The sequence below is a fragment of the Manis pentadactyla genome, chromosome 10, assembly GCF_030020395.1.
Source record: "Manis pentadactyla isolate mManPen7 chromosome 10, mManPen7.hap1, whole genome shotgun sequence".
NCBI classification, from domain to species: domain Eukaryota; kingdom Metazoa; phylum Chordata; class Mammalia; order Pholidota; family Manidae; genus Manis; species Manis pentadactyla.
The window spans coordinates 78,660,303-78,678,956 of record NC_080028.1 but is presented as its reverse complement, the minus strand read 5'-3'; the positions used below and the strand labels follow the sequence as shown (position 1 = coordinate 78,678,956).

The window sequence follows — 18,654 nt, the reverse complement described above, 5'->3', positions numbered from 1 at the left end:
ATGCCAGGCACCCCTCAGGGGTTACAAGAAGAAAAAGAAGATTCACATGTGTTTAATATGTATAAAGGCAAGGAAAGGACAGTCCCAAATTCAAGAGCATATTCTGTACAATTCATGTGGTGGGGTTGGGAGGGGAAGGAGCGGAGGCCACTGAACCCACACCAAACATGTACAAAAATAACTTACAGAGCAACCCCTACCACAAGGCTGATGCAGCCCTCCCAGCCCCCAGGGCAGGGGGTATGCTATAAAAACAGCACTGTGGAAGCTAACCAGCATGGGCCACGGTCCTGGTTGGGGGGAAGAGGGATTACCAGTTCAGGGGGAGGGTGGCCTATGTGGAGGACTTGAGGCGGTTAGTGGCTGAGCGCGAGCTCAGCAGCTTGTCCACCATGGTGCGGGCGTAACGGAGCCGGCTGGCCAGCTCCTTGGAGCAGCCGTACTCCTCCAGGAGGCTCAGGCGGTACGTGCGGAAGTCCCGCTTCTCATCAATGTAGGTCACAGCTGCCATCAGTGGGCACAGGATGAGTTTGGTATGGTCCTGCAGGGGGATCAGGGAAGAGATGGACAGAGGGGCTGGAGATCCCAGCTGCTAGTGTACGTGGGGATGGGGGAGACATCCAGTGGTGAGGTCCTGGCCCACTTCACTCTCTTCCTATCACCTGATGCCAAGGTGCTATGCCTCCCAGTCTGTGCCTGACTCTGTGGCTGGCTGATGGGCACCCTGCCCCAGTGCTGTGGCCTGGTCCCCCGTGGCCCACCTGGAAGAAGTTGATCTGTACACAGCCATTACTGAGGTGCAGGATGATGGCGCTCCGTGTGCGGAACCAGGTGCGCAGGTAGGGCAGCCGGGCTAGCTCATCGCCCTCCCGGGGTGTAATATTGGCCCCCGCCTTCAGCAAGTGCTCACTCATGTAGTTCCGGAAATACTTAAGGAGGGTGATCTGGGCAGAAAGGGAGGGAGGCCAGGTGAGAGCCTGAGCCCAGGCTGTGTGCACCCCAGCAGCTGTGGCCTGGGTAGCCAACCATGCTCACCTTCTTCATCAGGGCATTGGGATGGGAGCTCACAGTGAGGTAGGACTCGGTGCCGTCACGCTCTATGTACTGCAGGCTGTCACCATCATTATAGAGGATCAAGCGAGTTGAGTCATTGAAGAGCACCCCCACGCTGTTGTCACATAGCTGATACCCTAGCAGTAGGTGGAGGGAGACCTCAGAAAGGGGGCGCAGAGGGCAGGGGGGCTTTGGGAGCTGGAACTGGGAGGCCTGGGATGAGATAGGAGAGTATCGAGAGGAGAGAACCTGGGAGCCAGAAAAGGCAAGAGCCTGTAACAACTCAAGTCACTTGGCTGCACCAGAGCCACCCACCCATTCTAGAAGAAACCTACCGAGGCCGTACTTGTCCGAATAGTCCACCCACTTGCTGACCCAGAAGATGGGGATGCAGGCCGGATCCTCAGCCTCCTCTGAAACAAAAACAGATAGTTGGTCAGGACCACCTTCTTTCCCTCTAGTCCATTCCAGCAGCCCACACCAGGGAGGCTTGCTGGGCACCCCACCTGGGGCTGTCAAGAGGCCTAGAGTCCCAGAGAAGAGCAAAGTGCACCTCTGCCATCAGCAAGCTCAGGCAGGCAGCAGGACAGACACCTAAGCAGAAAGTTCCAGAGCACAGCACCAAGTTCCATCCATTCATTCAGTTTGCCAAAGGCCTACAGTGTTCCAGGTAGTCTTAGGTGAAGTGAGTGATGACTAGAAACACAGCCTTCACAGCGCTTGCATTCTAGTCACAGGGACAAACTAATCAAAAATAGAAATGGACAAGATATGTAAGTTACTTCTACCACGGTAAGAGTCAGTGGCCAACAGATCAGATAATTTTCTAATTTTGACTGATTAAAAAGTTGGAAGACAGACTATTCCAAATACATCAAAATGTTATAGCTAGTACATGCAATAATCCCTTATTTTAAATACAATAAACAAATATGTTAACTTTAGAATCTGTTCGGTTAGAAAGAGCAGGTGAGGTGGGTAAGAAGAACTAGGAGTGGGGGGCCAGAGAAATGCTCATGGAGGGGACACTAAGCAGACATCTGGAGCAGGAGAGAGTGTAAGCCATGCAGATATCTGGAGAAGGTGCATTCCAGAAGACAGGAACAGGACAAGCAAAAGGCTGGAGCATGTCTAAATCTGTTATTTCAACTATCCTGAAGGCTAAACAGGAACGCTATTAACAGGAAACAGGTGTATGTAAATGTATACAGGTAGCATACAAGGTGCTGGAAGATGGGCACTGTGAAGACAGAACAGAGGAATCAGGAAATGGAAGGGGCCACACCATGGAGGGCCTTGGCCATTAGGCTAACTCATCTGGGTTTTAATCTACAGGTGTGGGAACAAACGGTGTTATGGAGACAGGGGCCTGGACAAGCCGCCAGCACTGCTGGCTGAGCCTTCCCTGGCATCTCCAGGTACCCCAGGCTGCCCCAGCCCCGGGGCCCTGCAGGGCTCACCTTGCCTCACCAGCCCCCTCTCAGAGGGCTTGGAGGCATTGACACTGTGCAGCTGCTGCAGCATGTCGCCCAGGTGGCCATCCACAGCCTCACTGGCCTCGCGGACCGCTGGTTCCTCTTTCTCCTGGGGCCGCTCAGGAATGGGGTTCTCCTTGCCTGGGAAGAAGAGACATGGTCATTAGGGGGGGGACAAAAGTAACAGGCTGGGAGGGGCACAAGAGCCTCTCCCACAGCCGGTACTCTCCCCAGAGAAAAACTCTCAGCTGCCATTGCTATAGGTGCACTGAGTCAGTGCTGGGTTATTTACCAGCAGCTGCCATGCCCGTGTGACAGGCACATGGTACTCGCTGTTGCCTCTTGGGCAAGGCCAAGCCCTTTGGGAAGAAGGCTTCCCAGCCACACACATGGCCCCAGGCTTCTGGCCCACCCTGGGCTCTGCAGGACACCACCATCCCTCAGGGAGCTGGCTCCAAGGCACCAGTTCAGAGCTGCCCAGCTTCAGGCCAAGAATTAAAGGCATCTTCAACACCCAGGAAAATGGGGGGGGCAGGGTCAGTAAATCTCAAGCAGCTCATTGGCAAGATGGGTTAGGCAGGCATTTAATGAAGATGTGAGAATTTTTTCCACCCTAAAATTTGCTATATGTCTTCAAAGACTCTGAAAAGATACATGTTGAAATTTTAATATTGGTTATATTTCAGTGGTAGAAGCCTGGATGACTTTTACTGTCTTTATGCTTAAATGTTTGTTCTCTACCAATTGAGCTAGTTCTCCTGTGTAATACAAAATCTTTCTTAGGGGTCAGAATTTTCAGTGTAAAAAATTATGCTGTGATAAGGACTAAAATGTGAAATAATAAGGTATTTGGGGATTTGCTTTAAAAACTCTAGCAAAACAGGAGGGGGAGGTGGAATAGATAAAAACAAGTATAGGCAAATGTTGCTAACTATTGAAAATGGATGATGAATATGTGGGGATTTGTCAAGCAGCTCTATTTTTGGGTAATTTTGGAAATTTCCAACATCAGAAGTTTTTATAAAATGCTTAATGTTCAAAAAAATTTTTTTAATTAAAAAAAAATGCACTTCTTAAAACTACAATATTGCATTATAGCCCAAAGAAAAAAATCCATGAATTTATACTTACATAAATAACCAAATAGATACATGGAAAAGAAGCAACAGCTCTTCCTTACAAAAGAGTTCCAATGAACAAATTTAGAAGGAGCAAAGAAATGAGAGAGAAATCACCATTAGAACACAAAAGAAATGACAGCTGCAGGCAAGATCCACATGGATGCTAAAATTAGTGGGCAAAAGTTTGATAGCTCCATGTAGCCTCTGTCAAGTTATTTATTAATTATAGAGAGACCCACCAGACACCACCTTAGCCTTATGATTAAAATTAACATCACTAATAAAAATACCAAAAATTAAAACCAAAAGAAAAAGTAATCCTTAACAGAATATAAGATTATAACTGAAACAAATGAACTTATTTATTAAATTGGTGTGTTTAAATCATTGGTATAGCCACACAGAGAAAAAAAAACATTTCAAGTGACTTTTTTTGTAGTATATATGAGACATATATTCTAAGGACAAATGGAACCTCAAGAAAATAAATATCATTTGATAACAAGAACTAGTTTATATATGTTGAAATTTATGTCTACTAATGTAAGGAAACAAGATTTTCAGTTTAAGAGAAACAAAATACAAATATAAAATCAAAAAAGTAAAAGCTCTATATTATATTTGAATCAGATGCTTATAAATTATCATAAGAAAAGTTGTAACTTCACAGTGGAGAAAAAGACTGCTATAAGACAAGATTGTACCAATATTAAATTTCCTGAATTTGATAACCATGTCACGTACTGTGGTTATGTAAAAGAATCTTTATTTTTAGGAATTATACACTGAAGTATAGGAATAAAGGAATAATGAAGCAAAAATGACAAAATCTTGGTAACTTGAATCTGGTGGGTGTATGGGAGTCCACTGCACTATGCTCTCTGTATATATTTGAAATTTTTCATGTTTTTCAATGAACCATGCAAGAGTGATGGTGGGAATTTTTTCAAGTAAAGATTTTTCAGGCATGGTGTTCAGCCCACTCTCCTGTTTTGGGGCATGGTGGGTCTGATCCAGCTGTGGATAAGGTCTTTCTTTCCCGACAGGGTTGAGGGAAAGGGGGGCACTTGCCACAGGGATGGGGACCATGGGTTCAAAGACTGGGCCTGCCCTACTGCACACCTGAGCTCTGGGGGCCACCCAACCACACATCTGAGGCCTAGGCTCTCGCTGGGGTCTGCTGCTAACCAGACCTTTGTTTTACCTTTATTGAGGACTGTGAGAGGCTTCCGGTTGCTGGGGTCCAGGCTGCTGGGGGCGATTGAAAACCTTGGTGGAATGGTGAGGCAGGTGATGGGAAGCCGGGCGGGGATATAGCCAGAAGTAAAAAACTCATCATTGAGCAGCTCATGAATGGTTGGGCGAGCAGTGGGATCGGTCTGAAGCATCTTCTGGATGAGGGAGGCAGCCACAGGGTTGATGTGCTGTAGACGGAGAGCCATAAGCAGGACATGAGGGAGGCCAGGAGTGCAGCACCACCACAGAGGGACTGCAGCGCCTGGGCCACATGCAGCGCTGGTCTCAAATGTGCCTTAGTGGCTCTAAGCAATGCCAAACTCCCCACCATTGGCTTTATTGAGTCTGCAAGTGTCAACTTAAGTTGGGAAAACGATTTCTCCTTCCTGAGACTCAAGATTAATTTGAGGTCATTTTTTTCCCCTGAAGTTGCTCTTGCGTGATTCAAGATACTCACTACTGGACTAGCCCCTTGAGAACATATACTGGTGAAGTCACAAAGACCTGGTTTATATCCCAGTTCTGTCCCTTAATGCCGGGTGTGACAAGTAACCCAGGTTCTCAGGGACTTTGTATCTGCACCAGTAAAATGGGGACACAGCACCAACCCTAGAGCACTACTGAGAAAATTCAGTGGGATATAACCTAGCATAGGTCAAATCACATATATTAACTCATTTAACTCTCACAAAAGCACCTAAGGGGTGGAGCCCTATACTACCACCTCTCTACTGCAGATGAGGAAACCAAGGCACAGAGAAGGTCAAGTGCCTTTTCTAAGAATACACACCTAACATGTGCGTGGCGGAGCCAGCACCCACACAACAGTCTGGTTGACTTGAACAACATCTGACAGTCAGCTAACTGACCCTCTGTGCCAGACTTAGCCCATTTGTCCTTACAGAGTCAGGGCTCTTGACTTAACCCAAGTCAAGGACACCCAACTGGAAAGCGGCCATGTGTCTGGCTTCCACAGGAACAAGCAATTTCTTTCAGTACATTTAGGCTGGTGGTTGTGAAAATGCCCTCCACTTTGGATCACAGTGGCTCACAATTCTGTGAGTTCTTACAATATGCAAGACATTCTTAGGGTAGTCCAGAGGCAGTGACTCCATTTCATAGATGGGAAACTACACCTCAGATGATTCAGGCCGTTCGTCCAGTGTGATCTGGCTGCTCAGCGGCAGAGCCCATTTGATTACCAAAGGTTCAAGGTTAGCTTCTTTACTATCTTACTGTCTAACTTAACTCACTTATTGAGCTATTATAAACACGGTCTGATGATTCTCTCCCTTCTTATTCCTTCTTCTCCATTCTTCATATGTTGGGTGTTTTGTTGTGTGCTCTTTTTAGGAGTACTCCCATCTAGAGCAGTCCCTGTAGGATGCCCTGTAGAGGTGGTTTGTGGGAGGCAAATTCCCTCAACTTTTGCTTGTCTGGGAATTGTTTAATCCCTCCTTCATATTTAAATGATAATCGTGCTGGATACAGTATTCTTGGTTCGAGGCCCTTCTGTTTCATTGCATTAAGTATATCATGCCACTCTCTTCTGGCCTGTAGTTTCTGTTGAGAAGTCTGATGATAGCCTGATGGGTTTTCCTTTGTAGGTGACCTTTTTTTTTTCTCTCTGGCTACCTTTAATACTCTGTCCTTGTCTTTGATTTTTGCCATTTTAATTATTATGTGTCTTGGTGTTGCCCTCCTTGGATCCCTTGTCATGGGAGTTCTGTGTACCTCTGTGGTCTGACAGGCCATTTCCTCCCCTAGTTTGGGGAAGTTTTCAGCAATTGTTTCTTCAAAGACACTTTCTATCCCTTTTTCTCTCTCTTCTTTTTCTGGTACCCCTATAATGCGGATGTTGTTCCGTTTCGATTGGTCACACAGTTCTCTTAATATTCTTTTGTTCCTGGATATCCTTTTCTCTCTCTCTGCATCAGCTTCTCTGAGTTCCTCTTCTCTGTTTTCTAGTCCATTAATGGTCTCTTGCATCTCATCCGTTTTGCTTTGAAGTCCTTCCAGAGATTGTTTTATTTCTGTATTCTCTCTCCTTAGTTCTTGCATATTTCTCTGCAAGTCCATCAGCAAGGTTATGACTTTTGTTTTGAATTCTTTTTCAGGAAGATTGGTTAAATCTATCTCCCCAGGTTTCTTCTCAGGGGAAGATGTCAAAGATGTCGAAGCTGTCTGGGTTTTAGTCTTGTCTGGATCAAATTTTTTTGCCTTTTCATGTTGATAGGTGCAGTGGAGTGCTATTGACTCGTCTGTCAGCTGGGAGAGCCAAGATTCTTTCCACTTGCTCCTGGCCTTTCTTTACTGGGACAACTGCGACCCCTAGTGGCTTGTGTTGGGCAATTGCATGTAGACTGGGTCTCTGTATCTTGCCCGGCCAGTATGGAGGAAGCTCCCTTGCTGTGGGCGTGGCCAGCTTCAGGCTGCTACTCTGCTATGGCGGGGCCCCAGAGGGGTAATGGACGGGGGGCTGTTTGGCTGTTTACCTCCGTGAGGGGTCTCAGAGCTGTTGCCCAGGGGGTTAGTGCGCCCAGAGCTCCCTGGAATTTCCAGCTGCTGAACTGTGACCCGGGATGCTTCCATCCAGCTGTGGGGTCCCTGTCCCTTTAAGACTTTCAAAAGGCACTCACTTTTCTTTGTCCCCGGGGCGCCGGCTGCAGGACCCACTCACAGGTCTTACTGTCCTGCTTCCCTAGTTTCCAGCACCCCACGCATGCACTGTGTGTCTGCACTCTGGTGTGGATGGCTAGGGCTCGGTGTTAGCAGTCCTGGGCTTCCTCTCCCTCCTCACTCCGACTCCTCTCCTCCCTCAGGGAGCTGGGGTGAGGGGCCTCGGGTCCCGCCAGGCTGCAGCTTGTATCTTACCCCTTTCACCAGGCGCTGGGTTCTCGCAGGTGTGGATGTAGTCTGGCTGTTATCCTGTGTCTTCTGGTCTCTCTTTTAGGGATAGTTGTATTTGTTGTATTTTCAAAAATATATACATTTTTGGGAGGAGATTCCCACTGTCCTACTCACGCCGCCATCTTGGCTCCACCTCTCTGGCAGAGCCCATTTGAATCAAGACATCCACTTCCAAAGCTTAAGCAGCACTTCTGATTCTGCCTCCCACTCCCTCTGCCTCCCACCTCCAACTTATTTTTCTTTGCTTTTTACATGTCTTTTGGGTTACCTACCCAACCTTTGAGAATCTATGAACTCTCTCCCCCTAGAAAAAAATGCTCTTGTGCACATATGTCAAGTTGTGTGTGCAATTTCAGACACGGACCCTCTAAAGCTCTGCGGCTGCCTTAGGGGTAGGGTTGACCTAGCTCTGCACCCAGGATATGGCTGGGCTCAGTAAACAGCTTTGGGGGAAAATTAAATTAAATTAGAAGGGTTTTACTTACCTTGGGAATACTGTATTCATTCCTCTTGATCCGGAGGTAGGTCTCTTTTAGGCAAGAGGTCTCAAAAGGTGGTTTGCCCACTAACAAGGTATACCTGTAAGCACAAGACAGGGCTGGGCTCAAGGCTCCAGGCCAAAACCCAGATGCAGGAGGAATCATCTCAGGGCCAGCATGGAGGCCAGGTATCCTCTGCACATTCTGACTCTGGGATCCCTACAGACAGTCCTCTGGAACAGGACACTGGTGGGGATGTGCCCTCAGGAGAATACAGATGATGAGACCAGGACTCTTAAGGACAGTGACTTTTCTGCAGGAATTAAGGCCCCAGAGGCTGCCAGCCAAAACCAGACAGGTCAAAGGGGACGGGACACCTGCTCCCACACTGGCAACTCCATGTTTAATAGTTCTGTACCCAAGGCTCGCAGTTCTCATTTGAGAAAGCTCCCCTGCAAAGAAGTATGACAGCCATTGCTACACTCATTTCTACCTCTCTAGTACTCAGACCAACAACAAAAAAGGTAATGCCTGAGAAGGCCCAAATTTTGCCCCCCACCCACCTACCTTTGATGGCCTTGATCCAGACAGACCAAAGGCCCCTCCTCCTGCTGGCTCGAACTCCTGGCCTGGTTCCTCCCACCCAATGCTGCCTTCTAGACCAGTGACTGTAAAACTTTACTGTGCATGGGAATCCGTGGGGATTTGGCTAAAATCCAGATTCTGATCCGGTCAGCAGTCTGCACCCTGAGGTCTGCACTTCCAGCAAGCTCCTATGTGATGCTGCTGCAGGTCTGTGGGCCACACTTTGAGCAACAAGGGGCTAGAGCAAGTTCATGGAGACCTCCCTATCCCCTTCCCCCAAACCCACAGCCCAGGCTGCTGGAATCCTACAGTATACACCAGTGACAAGACATGGAAACAAGGCTTGTTTTGGGGCAATCTGTTCCCTGCAACAGCCTATCCATAGGCAGAGAGGTCCGCAGAGTAAGGTCAGCCAGGTGAGACTTCCAAAGAGTCCTGAGCCAGCTCCCAACTTACATGATACACCCAATGGACCACACGTCCACCTCGAAACTGTGCCCTTTCTTGCTCAGCACCTCAGGAGCTATGTAATTAGGAGTCCCGCACAGGGTCTTCTTCCGTTCCCCGTCATATTCGACTTTGGTTGCCAGTCCAAAATCCCCTGGGACAGAGAGGGGTGGGAGGGAAGGGGGGTACTCAGCTGCTAGCCGCTGTCAATGCAGACAGCTGGTTGAGGTCTGACCACCAAGAACCAGGGTCATTTGATCCCTCAAGCCTCTATTCCTTGCATGCAGCAAGGCTTGCCCAAGGATCCTCCCACCACGCTGGCCTCAGGAGAGGCCTCCCAGTGACCCTCCCTGCCACTCCCCTTAGAAAGGAGGGCTCTGCTGCTAAAAGGGAATCGATAGTAATAGCAAACTCCAATGCTTTCAGAGACCAAGCAGGTAAACTTCAGGACAGTAACTTGGCAAGTCTGTGAGAAAGTAATAGGAAGGAGTTGGGACTGTGGCAAACCAGAGGGAGTCTAAAGGGAACAGCGAACAGCTGCTTCTCAGCTCTATGAAGAGCTGCCCTGAGTAAATACCGTCCCTCTACCGCTGGAACTTCCTTCCAGTTACTTAAAAGGAGCATCAAATCCAAATATTTATGTCAAGCTTCCCCATTTAAAAAAAAAGGAATGAATTTAAATTCTGTTAAAAAAATCACTGCTTAGGTGCACTAAAAAAAAAAATCTGCAGTTAGGATAGTGGCTGTTTTAAATTTCTGTACTACAGAGGATCCTATCCTCTTCCTCCCTCTCTGGTCTCCTATTTCCTCTCTCTCAGCCTCCTCCCTGGTTCTACTTCTTGTCAAGCACGCCACAGGCCCAGCACCTCACCTATTTTCACCTCCAGATCCTCATTCAGGAAAAGGTTGCCAAGCTTGAGGTCCCGGTGAATAACCCGGTTTCGGTGCAAATACTGGCAGCCAAGGACGATCTGCCGCAGGTAGTATCGGGCCTCGGGCTCGGTCACTGCTTTCCTCCGCTTGTGCAGCTCCAGGAGAGACTGGGCAGGGGAAGGAGAAGGGGGATGGGGGCAGTACTTAAGCCCAAGGTGGTGGGGCGTGTCATTAGGTAAATGTCCTCCCCTCATTCGTCCTCCAGGACAACTACCATCTGGACTCTCTCCTGAGGCTGGCGGTAGCACCCCTCTCCTAGATCCCCACCCCCCCAAACGTTTTACCTGGGACCCGTCTCTCGGCCCCACTCCAGCTCAGTCCTCAGTCCTCAGTACCTCCTCCCCGGGCTTCTACGCATCAGCAGATCCCTTTCCTGACTCCTCCCCGGAAGCTCTGAAGTCTGGCTCCCACCGCCTTCTCTCCCTGACCCAACCCCACTCCGGAAGCTCCGGGTCCACAGCACCCTTTACCCGGGACTCCTCCCTTGGCAACTCTGGAAGCCCTAGCGTCCATTACCTCCTCCCCCGACCTGCGCCTTCCCCCACGCCCCAACACCAAGCGCGCAACCAACACCAAGCAGCCGCCCTTCCTAGCAGCAACAGGACTCGGGCTCCGCTTAACTGAACCCCCTTTCCCTTCAGCTCCAAGTGCCAAGCACTCTCTACCCGAGACCTTTTCCACCCCAGCTCGCGGTCCCGGCACCTCCTCGCTAGCAGCTCCGAGCTCCCCTTCCCCAGCCCCGGTCCCCAGGCAGCTCAAATCCCCCAGCAGCGACACTCACTCTCCGGCGGCAGAGCTCCAACACCACGAACACGAAGTCGTTGTCCTCGAAAAAGCCGTGGAAGCCTACGACGTGCTGGTGGGCAAGGCTGCGGTGAATGGATATCTCCATGGACATCTTCTCCTTTTGGTGCGGCTTGAGCAGCAGCGACTTAGGCACAATCTTTCCGGCGAACACCTCTTTAGTGTCCGCGTCCGAAATCTCGAAGCACTTGGCAAAGCCGCCCTTCCCCAGAAAGCGGCCCCGCAGATAGCGTCGCCGGCTGCGCGGGTCCACTAGGACCTCCGGGATCTCCTTCGCCGGCGGAGCGGCCGCCGGGGCCCCGGGAGCTGCAACTCCAGGGGCCCCAGCTTTCCCTGGGTCGGCTGGTGCCCGCGCCAGTTTCCCTGCAGTTCCCGCCGCACTCATATCCCCAGAGTTGCTCAGCGGACCTAGCAGGTTCTGCACCGAGGCTTGGCACCACTCTGCTCCTCCTCTAATTCAAACTCGGCGCCGGGAACGTTACAAAGGCCTGCGCGTCCCTGATTGGCCGCGGGGATTTAAAATCCAAACCCGCCCGCCGCGCGGCACTCTGGGAGTGCCCTGCACCGCCGCAGTCTTTAAACTAGTACCCAGCCCGAAAAAAAAGCTTGATTGACAGGCACTCGCGGACAGCAGACACGTGGGATGCCTGGGAAACCATACCCGGCGTGGGGATACGGAGACCCAGCCCCAGGAGCGCGAGAGTTCCGGGTTTCTCCCTTTCTCCGCGGCTGGGAAACTTCCTGCAGCTCACTTGCACCTCCTCCAGGAAGCTTCTCTGAACATTCTCCTCCACCCCACGCCCTGCCTTCTAGAATATAAACTGAGACTAGAGACCGGATAGCGCCAAGGTATAGCTTGGGAGAGCCTTGGCACCCACCTTCCAAGCTACTCCAATAAACTAAAATCCAAGTAAAAACTGGATGCTTGCCAGGCAAATGCACTTTCACGGCAAGCCCCTTACTCCACTTCAAATAATAGCTGCTCCGGAGCCCTTCTGGAAAATAGAGCAATGCTACCTAAAGCGCGGTCCTAAGATCGCCGGCATCACCATCACCTGGGAGCTTGTTACAAAGGCAACATTTCAGGCTTTACTGCAGACCTCCCCAGTCAGAATCTGCGCTGCAACACGACTGCCAGGTGATTCCTCCACATACTGAAGGTTGAGGAGCCACGGTCCCAGAGCCCCCCACTATGCAAGACAGTTGTCTGCCTTGCTTGCTACTGTATTTCCAGTGCCTAAATAAAGGACCGTTGAGTATTTGGTCAGAGGGAGGGATGGCTGGTGAGCAGAACACTTGGCAAACTGGTAGGCCAAGGCAGAATCTGGTCTGCAAGAGTGTTCTGTTTGGCCCTCCTACTTGTTAAAAATCTGGATTCATTTACAGACTTGAAACTAAAGAGAGCTCAAGATTTGCGGCTTTTCCTGAAAAAAAAAAACAAAATAAAATACTATACGCTCTGGCAATTCTACACTACATACTTTCCCAGTTTGCCACAGCTTCCATATGAGCCCCTTGGCCCATTTGCCTATCTGGCTTCTATAGGTACTGGAATGGAAACCCTTCAATGGCAAAATACCCATTAGAAGCCCTTTCTCTGAGCCCTCCAGTGCTCTCTGATGCCTCTGATAGAGCCCAGCGAAATTCAATCATCTTGTATCTCTTTACCTGCTTCCTAATGAACTGAAAGACTGTCATGATGTCTTTCTAACCCCATGTCCTAGGCTCCCAGTGCAATGCCTGGTAAGAAGGGATAACTAAAATGTTTACTGAATAAAAAGAAGTTGGCTTTTTAAACATTAAGTTACTATTTTTTACACCCATGGTACGTAATCTTCTATTTTATATTATTGAAATTTAAAATATGTAGAAAGAAAGTATACATATAATTGGACAGCTCAGTGAATTTTCACAACCTAAACACATGCCCATATAAACAAATACTCAGGTTGAGAAAGAGAGCACTACCAACACACCCATAAGTCACGCTTGTGCCCTGTGTGGTGGGTGCCCAAGACCATACCCCAGTTTTGATGATTCACTAGGAGACTCAAAGGACTCAGCATATTGTCCTGCTCATGGCCGGCTATGATTTAGTTCAGCGAAAAACTATGAAGCAAAATCAGCAAATGGAAAAGGCACGTAAGGCAGGGTCCAGAGGAACCTAGGTACAAGTTTACCAGAGTTTACCTTCCAGGGGAGTCGCACAGGACACAATTCCTCCAGCAATGAGTTATGACAACATGCGTGAAATGTTATCTACCAGGGATGTCATTAAAGAATCACTGGCCAGGGTTTTTACTGGGGACTGGTCATGTTGGCACCCTCTGCCTAACACATACCACACTTCCAGATTCCCAGAAGGAAAGCACGTAGTCAGCATTAACCACATTGTTTAAATAAACAGTTTAGGCACCATGAGCCACTTTTCTCACTTAGGAAATGGTGAGAACCCTCCTAAAATCCAAGTACCAGATGCCAGCCAAGGGCCAACCTTGCAAACAGGCATAAGGAGAACAGTCTCAGGCCTGCTTTGGTAACTCTCTTCTGCATGGTCCACCCCCGTTGGCCAAGGCTTCTTTACAGCAAAATTATTATTAGTGGGACCCCATGCAAAAGGATGAGACCAACGTGTAGTATTGATCTCAGTTATGCCTGTTAGGGGTCTGCATAGGATCAGTAATACTAACAGTGAATCTTTATTGAGTACTACTTTATTGCAGGCATGAGGCTAAGAGCTTTACAGAGATGATCTCATTTAATCCTCACAAAGACCCTACACCCACTTTACAGATGAGGAAATGAGCACTTTTGAATTAGGTTACCTGCCCAAGGTCACATAGGCAGGAGGTGCAGAGCTGAAATTTGAATCCGTTTCTGCTGACTCCAGAGTATGTACACCTGCCTCTCAGCATGCTGCCTACCAGGGCCTTGTTTGGCAAGACCCAAGCCCCAGACTTATTTGCTCACTTGCCCACTCACTCACTCCTTACCAAAAAGCAATGACATATTGATTAGACTCACAGACTAAAATACCCTGGGTTCTAACGCCAGCCCCTTCCCTTACTAGCTGTGTGGCCTCGGGCAAGTTACTTAACCTCTCTGTGCCTAAATTTCCATGTCTATACCATGGGGATAATTATAATGCCCATCTCCTAGGATTCCATCTATGGTGTGCCTATCTCCTAAGGTTTTTTTTTTTATTTTGATATCATTAATGTACAATTACTTGAACATTATGGTTACTAGACTCCCCCTATTATCAAGTCCCCCCCACATACCCCATTACAGTCACTGTCCATCAGCATAGTAAGATGCTATAGAATCATTACTTGTCTTCTCTGTATATACTGCCTTCCCCATGTCCCCAACTCCCTACATTATGTGTGCTAATCATGTCTCCTAAGGTTCTTGTGAAGAGTCTGTAAGGATAGCACTTCAAGCAATACTGGGCATACAGTTATGTCTGATGTTGTTATTATTGAAATAAAAAGAATCTGTGTCTATTCCCAGGGAACTCTGTATCTCCAGGAGGCCTTTTCAGTTCCTGGACCTCTCATATTTCCTTATTCTTCCCCTCTCCTCTGGCCCTACTGCTTTCTCAGCCTCTTGCTGCTCCCACAGGAAATCAGGAAGAGCACCACCTAGCTGATGCCAAAGATAGAGATGAATGCAGCTGAAAAGAGACAGTTGGTAAGGCCAAAAAAAAACCTAATGTCTAGACCCATGGCCTGAAAGCCAGTAGACTCCATTCTTGTGTCTCTTCTCTTGGCTGTTTTTCACACGCATGAACCATTTGCCTAATGCCTAACGGACTTAGAGATAAAGAACAAGCCGCTGCTCTTTTCAGGGAAGCAGATGACTGGTGCTAACTAACTCTTCTCACGTCAGGGTCTGGGTCAGAGTGCATGATGAAAGTGGGTGTGGCCAACCCACCAGTGAAAACTTCAGACAAGCAAAGGATTAACCAACTGAGCAGCTGGTGTAGTCCCCAGAGTCAAGTGATTTGGGGGCCCAGGATATTGGGGAAGCTGCATAAAATACAGAGTTTGCAGCCAGATAAGACCTGGCTTCAGCTCAATCATTTATTAGCTATGTGACATTGGGCAAATTTACTTAACCTCTCTGAAGATTAGTTTCCTCCTCCGAGAAAGGGTTCCCTGGCTACCAAGATCCCTTCTTTATAGCTGAGAAACTTCGAAGGATGGATTAAATAGGAGCAATATTTGTCTGATTCAAGTCAGCTATCACTCATATGGATCAGAGACTAAGAATGTAACTGTGACCTCAGGCTGAGTGAACTGCCTCATGCAGAAGGGACTAATTCAGAAGCCACCACAGATCCCCACCAAACACAAGGGCCCTGTGCAGCCATGTGGCATAGAACTGGTCAACATAGGAATCACAGGTCAGTCAACCTTGTTCCCAGCACCAAGGATCCTGCAACTCAAGACTTACCAGGGATATGGTGGGGCTTAGGGGGAGAGAGGCCCACATTCAGGTAATCACCCCATTAAATATGTGCTAGATACCCACAGGCTCATGCCCATAAGCTTACGCACACCTGACTCTGTAGGAGCTCACAGCTAGTGTGGGCTCAGACAAGAACAAAGGTACCTATCTAGAATCTACCTAGACCTTGCCAAGGGCCGCTCCATATGGTGCTACAGGTCCATGAGGAAGCAGTTCCAGGAAGAGGGGCATCCTCCAAATGGCTCTTTATTCAACACTCCACTTTGGCTAAGAAACCTCCTCTCTGTATCCCCTAATCCAGGCTCTGGTACCCCTCAGGAGGTACCCCGCAAGACCAAGAGTAATGAGAGACTGGGCAGGGGGGTAAGGGTGGGCAGGGAGACAGAGAAAAGAGAAGACATATGGAGAGAAGGAAGAAGCCTGAATTGAACACCTGATGACTTGTCCTGCCCAGCACCCATTCATCCCCTCTTCTGGTAATATCCCCCTGACCACAGCCTCCAGGCACCTACTCTCAGTCCACATGGGTATGTGCGCCAGGCCTAGGCAGTCATTCCATCTGCCTGGCCACAACAATTATTTGAGGCTGGACACCTCCCAGGTCTGAACCAATGGGAACCAGGTCTGGGGGTTTTGTCAGGGAAGGGGAGCTCTTTCTACCAGTGACTAGAGCTATGGGGTCAGACCACTTAGGAAGCCAACTGAAAGGAAAGCAGAGTGGAAAGCTGAAGAGAGACACGTCCCTGATGAGGCTGTCTTAAGTCCTGGGATCCAGCCTGCAGCCCAGCCTTGCCCTGGCCTTACAACTACAAGAGCCAATAAACCCCCCTTCACCCTAAGCCAACTAGGAGGAGTCTCAGAGGCGGTCTCTCCCATCTGTCCCTGTTCTGGGACTATTCTGAGGACACAGACTTTCTACTGTGGGGTAATAAAGGTAATTGCCTGGTGACAAATTGTCCCTGGGGTGAGAGCCACTATGGAGACAGAGTCCAGCTGGCCTATCCTCGAACATGCAACTGTCAACACACTTTCAAACAGTGTTAGTCCATAACTGTAGACTCATTTACTGTTTGTAGTAGCTATTGTTTTTGTCTTCCCAGCCACCTTGTTATGGTAATGGGCTCTGCTCTTTTTCCACCACTGGGAGTATGGAGGGAGGGTTATGACCCACACTGGGTCTATCATGGCACTGCACACCCTTGGTCACAGTGACTGATCCAAGAGGGCATGGGCACTCATGATAAACAACTGAGGACCTTTCTCTGGGATTTTCCAAATTAGAACTGGAGGGAAGAAGCCCTTCTTACAGGGTCACCAAGCTGGGAGGAAGTAGGTCTGGAGCTGTCTGCTGCCATGCACCCCAGTGTTTGAAGAAAGCCCACTTGCCGTGGAGAAAAGAAAGTCAACATCCAGGCCCGGGAGAGCATGCTTGCTGATTTCGCATCTGGTCTCTCCCTCTCCTTTCAGCCATTAGAACCTCCTTCCCCAGAATTCTGGCTGCCAGTCAGCAACTAAATTCACAGCCTCTCTTGTAGCTAAATGTAGCCATGTGACAAGAGAGTAGGAACTTGGGTGTCTGCTGACTTCATGGAGCCCAGCCACTTACCTGCCCTGGCCTACCTGCCTATCCCTGCACTGTTAGGTGAGAAAGAACCTTCTACCTCGCCTGAGCCTTGTATTTTGTGGTCCCTTTGTTATAGCAACCCAGTCTGTACCTTTGTAAGGTGAAGCTGCAAAAGAATAAACAAATAGCCCTGATGGGGTTTAAATCTCTGTATATGGTAGTCCCTGCAGTGACAGTTTTTATGGAGTGCTTTGTGAGTGCCAGGAGATATCTTTAATGTTTACATATAGTACCTCATTTAATTCGCACCAAATCTATAGGGTGCTATTGTCATTCCCATCGCACAGCTTAGGACACAAGGACACAGAGAGCTTAAGTAACTTACCCAAGGTTCATATTATACTGCCTCTCAAGCTAGTCTTTTCCAGGATTTGTTGCATAAGCAAAAAAAAACACCTTTTTGGCTTAAACTGGTGCAAGCTGGATTTCTGTCACTTGAAACAAAGCACTCTAACTGGATTTTTGTCTAATCTAGTTTGTATATTCCTCTATAATGTGCCAACCAGATGGTACAGACTTTTTCAGTCACTAATTAATGACTGCAAACAAGACAATTCTCCCAAGAAACCTGCTCCCATTTAACTGTGCAGACCACAGTTGTAGCTACAAGATAAAAGGGTGCGCTGCAAGGACGTAGTCTTCTCAGGAACCTGAGGCTTCCTGCCTGTGGCACAGAGTTGGATGGTTCATCCAATGCCCATTCCCAACCCTCCTTTTCCTTGTCTGCCTAAAAAAGCAAAGTAGATACTTTCTCAGCTTTCTGTACAGCAGAGCCTGGCCAGCTGGCACAATCTGGGGCATTGAAAAGTATTAACACAGGTTGGGACTCCAGCAGCACAGTGATTCCAAGTATGGGCTCTGGGGGCAGAATACTTGGATCACCATCACATTAGCTGTATAAAGTCGGGCACTTCACTGAGTCTCTGTTCCTTGGGGAGAATAACTGTACCTACCTCATGGTGGTTGTGAGGATTAAGGGTATAAATGTACAGCAATCAGAAGAGTAGCCGGTCAATGTAAACACTCTGTTAGTGATCGCTATTTTTATCACCTGTATGTGATAATATGGAACAATCCCCAAGATATATTGTTAAATATAAGCAGCAATGAGCAGAACAGCACTCTTGTGTGCTCTGGTATTTGTATGAACACAGAGGTGGGTGGTGGACACATGTAGATCTGCTTGTGTGTGTCAGACTGTATCTGGAAGGAAAGATCAAAAAATGTTCAGAGTGGTTGCCTCTAGGAAGTAGAACACGGAACTGGGATTCTGGATTGGAAGGATCTACTTTATTATATGGCCACTCTTTACTAATTGCATTGGGTTTTTAGAATCATACTTGAATTACTTAGAGAGTTTTAAATTGTGTTTAGGACTCAAAAAACTGCCTTTCTCTTAATTTTGTTTGTTCACCAACAAAGTGGACAAAAAATTTATATCAATTATATCTCAATACAGCTGGAAAATATAAATAAAAAATAAAATGGACAGTCAGTTGCATCAAGTGGCAAAC

The 18,654-nt window shown here is 48.3% G+C and overlaps 1 protein-coding gene across 1 annotated transcript; it reads right to left on the bottom strand.

Moving 5' to 3' along the window:
* Positions 1–36: 36 nt before the first annotated feature.
* Positions 37–13,597, bottom strand: PLK1 (polo like kinase 1). Its single transcript, XM_036916952.2, has 10 exons — positions 11,021–13,597; positions 10,178–10,346; positions 9,316–9,460; positions 8,281–8,374; positions 4,854–5,073; positions 2,514–2,669; positions 1,389–1,466; positions 1,036–1,190; positions 762–944; positions 37–541 (listed from the first exon to the last, which is right to left on the bottom strand). The coding sequence occupies exons 1-10, from the start codon at positions 11,426–11,428 to the stop codon at positions 335–337; spliced, it is 1,815 nt and encodes a 604-aa protein (XP_036772847.1). The 5' UTR covers positions 11,429–13,597; the 3' UTR covers positions 37–334.
* Between the last annotated feature and the right edge of the window lie 5,057 nt (positions 13,598–18,654).

Bases quoted from the DNA above. Each gene is read 5' to 3' on its own strand.
- PLK1 (XM_036916952.2), bottom strand. From the start codon at position 11,428: ATGAGTGCGGCGGGAACTGCAGGGAAACTGGCGCGGGCACCAGCCGAC. The intron at 9,461-10,177 runs GTGAGGTGCTGG...TCTCTGTCCCAG, and splicing joins GGATCTGGAGGTGAAAATAG to GGGATTTTGGACTGGCAACC. The intron at 1,467-2,513 runs GTGAGCCCTGCA...TTTTTGTTTCAG, and splicing joins GAGGGGGCTGGTGAGGCAAG to AGGAGGCTGAGGATCCGGCC.